At 40.2% G+C, this 7,386-nt stretch overlaps 2 protein-coding genes across 2 annotated transcripts; one reads left to right on the top strand and one right to left on the bottom strand.

Moving 5' to 3' along the window:
- Window positions 1-1,615: 1,615 nt before the first annotated feature.
- LOC136806367 (TNF receptor-associated factor 5-like) lies at window positions 1,616-6,762 on the bottom strand. The gene is made up of 6 exons (XM_067062929.1): window positions 6,483-6,762; window positions 4,155-4,194; window positions 3,934-4,035; window positions 3,670-3,744; window positions 3,026-3,100; window positions 1,616-2,437 (listed from the first exon to the last, which is right to left on the bottom strand). Exons 1-6 carry the CDS (start codon window positions 6,728-6,730, stop codon window positions 1,616-1,618), a joined length of 1,362 nt encoding a protein of 453 aa, XP_066919030.1. The 5' UTR covers window positions 6,731-6,762.
- On the top strand, window positions 4,390-6,079 carry LOC136806366 (apical junction molecule-like). The gene is made up of 3 exons (XM_067062928.1): window positions 4,390-4,837; window positions 4,934-5,777; window positions 5,816-6,079. Exons 1-3 carry the CDS (start codon window positions 4,455-4,457, stop codon window positions 6,077-6,079), a joined length of 1,491 nt encoding a protein of 496 aa, XP_066919029.1. The 5' UTR covers window positions 4,390-4,454.
- Window positions 6,763-7,386: the final 624 nt, after the last annotated feature.

Here is a 7,386-nt window from a genome sequence, read left to right as displayed (position 1 = left end):
TTATTTGCGGATAAACACGCGGTAGCCTGATAACAGATGGTCATAATTTTCTTACGTGCACGGTAATCCTCCAAAGGCGCTTAGCAATTTTCGTTATTATCTTTAGAATGTTGGGTCAGGGGCAAATGAAGGCGAAGACTTTGGCTGTGTTCGTAACACTTGGTACATATGTTCAAGCTAAAATGAAAAAATTAACAAAGTCTTACAAAAATATCTAATTTGATATAATGAATTGAGTTTAAAATTATAATTTAAGTGTCTATGTAAACAGTTTAAAGTTGAAAAATGTAGGTTGAAAAGTCCTAAGAAGTGCATGAATGACTAAGCAAAATGGCGAAACCTAAGCAAGATGGCAGATAAGAAAAGCAAACACTGAAATGCCAAATCAAATTTACCAGTTAGCCTGGGTATGAAAACTGTTTGATGAATTGACTAAGTCTTGAATTGAATGACTAAGTCATGTCGAAAATTGATATTTGAAAAATTGATGTTCGACCTTCAAGTGCTCCTTTTGGAATGAATGCAGAACTGAGAATGACACTGCTCTTTATCAACTTGTGTATAAAATACAGACCAAAAATTTTCAAATGAAAAATACAGGATAAAGCAAAGCTGACATATACTATTTGAAATTTATTGAATAAATCGACATGAATTAATATAAATTAACTGAAAATGTTCAACAACACTGAAAATCCTAAAAATGCAAAAACAAAGAATAAAACAATGAGCAGAATGAAAAAATAACCAAAAAAGACAAAACATAGAAAAAACTGAAAAGGCCAGAAAGAAAAGAACCTGAAAACTACAGCTGATGCTGTGAAATAAGAACTTCAACATGGTATGGGCAGAAAACGTTGTGATATCAGGTTGAATCGAGGTAAATATCAAATTTTAGAGCTGGGAAAGAGAAGCATAAGTAGAGACTTTTACTTCACTTCAGAGCATGTAATCAAAACACATACATCAATTGTTCTGCTGAAGCTTAATTCTTCGGAAATCTTCAATATTCACATTACTCTGAGGACTCAATTATTGAAATACTAAATAAAAGCACATAAAAAGTCAAAGAAATATATCTAAGACCTAGAAATCGAATTAGATAATGACAGTAAACACAAAAAATTATAAAGAAAAAAAAGCAGTAAGCACGTGCTGGTATTTAAACATTGAGAAAGATATAATTAACAGTAATACCTCGTCGGAAAAACCATTTTTATCGGATTGATCTATTTCAAGAATTTTCCAAAAAAATGGAAATGAAGGAAGGTTATTTTAAATTATACTTAGTCTAATATGCCCAACGACTCATTCAGACAGAAAATTAGCAAAAGTAGGATAAATTTTAGTTTATACAAACTGATATTACCCCGTAGCAATTTCGAATTATCATATAGCACCCATATCACGGTAATAGACAGAGTTTAAATTATTATATTTTATTTTCCATCGAGAGTACTGTTTAAAACTGTATGGACCGCTAATTTTCTTGAAACAGACTTTTACGGGTCAATAGAAATAAGCCTATCGTTTAGAATAATTCAATCTAGAAAATTCAGCAACTTTCTATCAATAATAATTGGGACTCGAAAAATATCCCAAGTTCACAGTCCATCTAATGAATTTCAAATTTGATCGTTACTATATCATCTCGAATGATATGGGGTATATCTTTATGGTCAACAAATTTCGATGGTCCTCGTTTTCCGGTTTCATTTTCAGCAAAAGTCGGACGTTTAAAGTTCTTGAAATTCTCGTTTACGCCCCTCAATATATGTGACCCTATGACTGTGTCATTTATGATCAGTTCAATTGTGCATTTCTTCCATTTCATTGGCCATTCAATCATGTCATCAAGAGGCCCTTCAATAAGACAAAAAAATATTGATATATGAGTGCCTATCCCATTACTATTGCCATTTAAATATAGCTTCAATTGCCCCTTGTATTGGCCCAAACAAAGGAATGGTCGTGATCTGATTATATTATTTTGGGTTTTCGCTTGTTTAAATTGTTCGTCAAAATTATCAATTTTCAAAATGAATGGATGTGAAAAGGTATCTATTTTCGCTACAGCTTTTTGATTTTCAACTTTCAAACCGTCTATTGCTTTCGCCATATCCCCAAGTTTGTTATAATTTTTGAGTTGGTTATCCTCAACCAGATCCTCCAATTCTATTAACTTTGCGTCCAATTGATTCATCTTGTCGTTTTTGGTTTTGATTTCAGCTGACATCTTCTTCTTTTCATTTCTCAATACGACAATTTCACCTTCAACTGTCTTCAAGCGTTCACCAAGAATCCTTAATTGCAAATCTTTAGCCTTCAATTTTTCATCGAAATCTTGCTTGACCTTTCTCACTTCATGCTGCATTTGGAACAAGAGATGTTGATTGGTTGATAGGACCATGTGCTCCGTTAAAGATCTTTTTGAGCCCTGAAAAAAATAAACATGATGTGAATATCTTTCCACACAATTTAAGAACATGTTCAGACGTTACGGTTAGCATAGCTTCGGTATGGTTTTTGTTACGGATAGAAAGTGTTCATACTGGTTTTTTAAACGTTTCGGATCAATAGAACGCAGCAATTCCATTCCAATAAAAACACCCCTGTGTCGCACAGACCCGCTGGAACACCAGCCCCACCGGAAAATTAAGCAAAATTTCCTCCCCGGTTGGAAAATACCCTTGAATTTCAGCCCCACTGGGAAATCGACCTTGATTTCATCCCAACTCGAAATTCCATGTTTAAAAATTGCACTCCAAAAACATCCCCATTGGGTTTTTTAACCTTGGAACAATAGAATTTCCATCCCCATTTATGATTTTGATAAGAATTTTTATCCTCACTGAGGAAAAAAGTTCCACCGGGGCTGTGCGACAGGGGTGTATAAAAACGGTTTTGATCTGCTTTGATTTGTAACTTCTTGCTTGGTGACGTTTCAAATTATTGGTGTCCACACAATAGTGTTTGGGAACCATTTTCGTCTCGAATTAGACCTCTAAACCTAGAGAAAACTTACAGTGAATAGACATCCGATCGATTGATATTGACAAGGAAATTCCACCAGGCAATCATTTTCCAAATGATTTCTCATCTAAAAAGGAAATGATCCTAAACTAAAAGATCAAAGCCACGCTTTATTGTCTTGAGGAAATCCATACAATAACCCAAAATTGTACCTCCCTTTTTCTATCAAAACAAAATTTATCCCCCCCCTTCTTAAATGATCCCCCCTTCTTGGCATCCCCCTCAACCTTTAAAAATGCCTATCCCCCAAGGGTTTCGGGCTAAATTTTTTATGGTAAAAAGGGAAGGGAAACAGTAAAGAAAAATTAAGTCTGGCAAATATAATACCAAATTTTAGAGAAAATAAAGAACTTCCTTTCATGTAGACCAAATTTCATAACAGTGCTGGAAAATAATCTACAATATATGTAAGCCCCCCTTCTTTAACGACCCCCCTCCTTGCTACCCCCCCCCCCCTTTTTAGTGAAAATCTCTGACCCCCCCTTTCTTCACTTTTTTTGGAAGGTGTCATCCCCCCCTTAGGGAAGGGGGGGGGGTCCGAACTATGGGAATGGTCAATGATTCTCTGAAATCTACAAACCTATACCAAAGACAGAACACGTACATGATTTCAGGATCAATACAATAAAACCTTACATCTGACCGTAGAACTTTGATACCACAATTCATATCACAATCGATCGTTTCGAACAGACACTCCTTCATATGATCCTGTAAGAAATTGTGAGCGACGTACTAATAAATACCCCTTCAAAATCATCAAAGAACCACTAAAAACAACAAATTCTGAACCCCCTAAGGAGGTTTTAATTCCTTCTACAATATCCTTAGAAGGCTACTGGTGACTTCTGTGAAATTTACCATCAATCAGAAGAAAAAAGTTACAAATGATAGTGGTACCTCGAAATATCGGAGTTCTGATTGCCAACTGCATTGTGGACGATTTTTACAGTAGACCTTCATTTCAAGAATTTCACGTTCCCTTCCGATATCTTTGAAAATCTAGAAATATTTTGTTATTAAATTAAGTCCGGAGCGAAGGAAATTTATTGGATTTTAAGTAAAGAAGGTCAATTGATCCGTTTTTTAATTCAAAAACAAACAAAATATAGAATCTTTACCTCAATCGGTTGACGGTCGAAGGGACAGACAATACCATCACTGAAATGAGAAGAAAAAAAGTGACTGTCAGAGCTATCAACATTCTAAAATTTTAGAAGGCATCACACCTACAGCACCATTATAGAAAGGGATGAAAATTTGTTTGCAAGTGGTTATAGATATAGAAAGGTGAGCAAGGAAGAGGGAGGTGGAGAAGAAGGAATTGGGGAAGAGCGAAAGTGGAGAAGAGGGAGGTAGAGAAGAGAGAGGTGAAGAAGAGGGATGTGGAGAAGAGGGAGAAGGAGAAAAGGGTGGTGGAGATGAGGAAGTTTAAGAAGATGGAATTGGAGAAGAGGGAGAAGGAGAAGAGGGAGAAGGAGAAGAGGAAGTTCGAGAAGAGGGAGGTGGAGAAAAAGGCTGTGGAGAAGAAGGCTGTGGAGAAAGGAGAGGTGGAGAAGAGAGAGTTTGAGAAGAGAGAGGTGGAGAAGAGGGAGGTGGAGAAGAGAGAAAAGGAGAAGAGGGAGTTTGAAAAGAGGGAGAAGGAGAAGAGGGTGGCGGAGAAGAGGGAGGTGGAGAAGAGAGAGTTGGAGAAGAGGGTGGTGGAGAAGAGGGAGGTGGAGAAGAGAGAGTTGGAGAAGAGGGTGGTGGAGAAGAGGGAAGTGGAGAAGAGGGAGAAGGAGAAGAGGGAGAAGGAGAAGAGGGAGTTTGAAAAGAGGGAGGTGGAAAAGGGGGTGGAAAAGAGGGAGGTGGAAAAGAGGGAGGTGGAGAAGAGGGGAGGTGAGAAGAGGAGGTGAAGAAGAGAAGAGAGCGGTGGAGAAGAGAGAGGTGGAGAAGAGGGAGGTGGAGAAGAGGGAGGTGGAGAAGAGGGGAAGGAGAAGAGGGAGAAGGAGAAGAGGGAGGTGGAGAAGAGGGAGTTTGAAAAGAGGGAGGTGGAAAAGAGGGAGGTGGAGAAGAGGGAGGTGGAGAAGAGGGAGGTGGAGAAGAGAGAGGTGGAGAAGAGAGAGGTGGAGAAGAGGGAGGTGGAGAAGAGGGAGAAGGAGAAGAGGGAGGTGGAGAAGAGGGAGTTTGAAAAGAGGGAGGTGGAAAAGAGGGAGGTGGAGAAGAGGGAGGTGAAGAAGAGGGAGGTGAAGAAGAGAGAGGTGGAGAAGAGAGAGGTGGAGAAGAGGGAGGTGGAGAAGAGGGAGGTGGAGAAGAGGGAGAAGGAGAAGAGGGAGGTGGAGAAGAGGGAGTTTGAAAAGAGGGAGGTGGAAAAGAGGGAGGTGGAAAAGAGGGAGGTGGAGAAGAGGGAGTTTGAGAAGAGGAAGGTGGAGAAGAGGGAGTTTGAGAAGAGGGAGGTGGAGAAGAGAGAGATGGAGGAGTTTGAGGAGAGGGAGAAGGAGAAGAGGGAGGTGGATAAGAGGGAGTTGGAGAAGAGGGAGGTGAAGAAGAGGGAGGTGGAGAAGAGAGAGGTGGAGAAGAGAGAGGTGGAGAAGAGGGAGGTGGAGAAGAGGGAGGTGGAGAAGAGGGAGGTGGAGAAGAGGGAGAAGGAGAAGAGAGAGGTGGAGAAAAGGGAGTTTGAGAAGAGGGAGTTTGAGAAGAGGGAGGTGGAGACGAGGGAGGTAGAGAAAAGGCAGTTTGAGAAGAGGGAGGTGGAGAAGAGGGAGGTGGAGTTAAGAGGGAGGTAGAGAAAAGGCAGTTTGAGAAGAGAGAGGTGGAGAAGAGGGAGGTGGAGAAGAGGGAGTTTGAGAAGAGGGAGGTGGAGAAGAGGGAGGTGGAGAAGAGGGAGTTTGAGAAGAGGGAGGTGGAGAAGAGGGAGGTGGAGAAAAGGGAGGTGGAGAAGAGGGGAGGAGAAGAGAGGGAGTGGAGAGGGAGTTTGAGAGAGGGAGGTGGAGAAGAGGAAGGTGGAGAAGAGGGAGTTGGAGAAAAGGGAGTTGGAGAAGAGGGAGGTGGAGAAGAGGGAGTTTGAGAAGAGGGAGGTGGAGAAGAGGGAGTTTGAGAAGAGGGAGGTGGAGAAGAGGGAGGTGGAGAAGAGGGAGTTTGAGAAGAGGGAGGTGGAGAAGAGGGAGGTGGAGAAAAGGGAGGTGGAGAAGAGGGAGAAGGAGAAGAGGGAGGTGGAGAAGAGGGAGTTTGAGAAGAGGGAGGTGGAGAAGAGGAAGGTGGAGAAGAGGGAGTTGGAGAAAAGGGAGTTGGAGAAGAGGGAGGTGGAGGAGAAGGAGAGAGAGAAGAGAGAGGTGGAGAAGAGGGGGAAGGAGAAGAAGGATGTAGTGATTGAGAGGGTAAAGGTGAGGAAAGGGAAACAATGGAAGGGTTGAGAGAGAAGAGAGGGGGAGTTAGTGAGACAAAGAGGGTGACGATTAATAAGGCGATACCTTGTTTCGTGGTACTTTTCAATACATTTTGCACAAAAGCGGTGTCCACATTTGTGTGCTTGAATCGGGCTCCTCATAACCAAAGAGCAAATGACACACGTGATACCCTCCAATTTGATGTTTTCTTCTACAAATTCAACATCGTAACCAATATCTTGGGGATGAGGAATTATTGCTGAAACATTTTCAGATTTTTCAACTGGAGGGCGTTCGTCCGCAGTACAATATGTATTACACGATTCTGCCATTTTTTTTTTGTTTGTTGTTATTTTACACTATAACTAAAGTGAAAAACAGAAGATCCATTATTGTCGATTTGGTGCTGGGAAAAAAATTATAAAGTTGGTTTTCTAAAGGGCACTTTTTCATTCTCTCTAAGTTACATAGCGAACACTCTCCAACCCAAGTAGGGGGTATCGCCGTAAAAATTAGTCCTCCAGTCGAAGGAATAGCCACACATGTCCGCACTTTCTGATAGTAATCTTTATTATTTTTTTCAGAATTGTTGCCCTTATAATGCATCTTATCTACACAAAGTGTTGAATTATGATAGTACTTTAAGTTTCTTCTTTATCAAATCGTCACTTTTGTTTTCTTCTCGTACACTGTATGAAGATCTGATCCTGATCATCGAGCACTCTTTGATGGAATGGTCATCTATCACTTATTGATACACAAAATGTTGAAAATAGTGATCAAATCCAGTGTTTAAAACTTACATGTCTCCAATACTACTTTCATTTTTAATCAACCCTTCAACAACAACTCACGGTATATGTAGAGAAAAAATTCTACCAAGGAATTCCTTGTGTTTTTTTAAATTAATTTTCTTGTCTAGAGATCATATTGCATTATTGTAAACATCTTTAATCATACAATAGCACACAGCAAAGTGGGGGGGGGG

Source organism: Clytia hemisphaerica, unplaced genomic scaffold (genome assembly GCF_902728285.1).
Source record: "Clytia hemisphaerica strain Z4C2 unplaced genomic scaffold, Clytia hemisphaerica genome assembly, whole genome shotgun sequence".
NCBI lineage: Eukaryota > Metazoa > Cnidaria > Hydrozoa > Leptothecata > Clytiidae > Clytia > Clytia hemisphaerica.
Note: the sequence above shows the minus strand (reverse complement) of the source record. Positions and strands in the feature narration are given on the sequence as shown.

Excerpts from the sequence above, each read along its gene's own strand:
- LOC136806367 (XM_067062929.1), bottom strand. The coding sequence starts at position 6,730 with ATGGCAGAATCGTGTAATACATATTGTACTGCGGACGAACGCCCTCCA. Across the intron at positions 4,195-6,482 it reads GAAAAGTACCACGAAACAAG|TGATGGTATTGTCTGTCCCT; the intron begins GTATCGCCTTAT and ends TTCTCATTTCAG. Across the intron at positions 3,745-3,933 it reads CAGAACTCCGATATTTCGAG|GATCATATGAAGGAGTGTCT; the intron begins GTACCACTATCA and ends AATTTCTTACAG.
- LOC136806366 (XM_067062928.1), top strand. The coding sequence starts at position 4,455 with ATGAGGAAGTTTAAGAAGATGGAATTGGAGAAGAGGGAGAAGGAGAAG. Across the intron at positions 4,838-4,933 it reads AGGGAGAAGGAGAAGAGGGA|AGAAGAGAGCGGTGGAGAAG; the intron begins GTTTGAAAAGAG and ends GAGGTGAAGAAG. Across the intron at positions 5,778-5,815 it reads GGGAGGTGGAGAAGAGGGAG|AAGAGAGAGGTGGAGAAGAG; the intron begins GTGGAGTTAAGA and ends AGGCAGTTTGAG.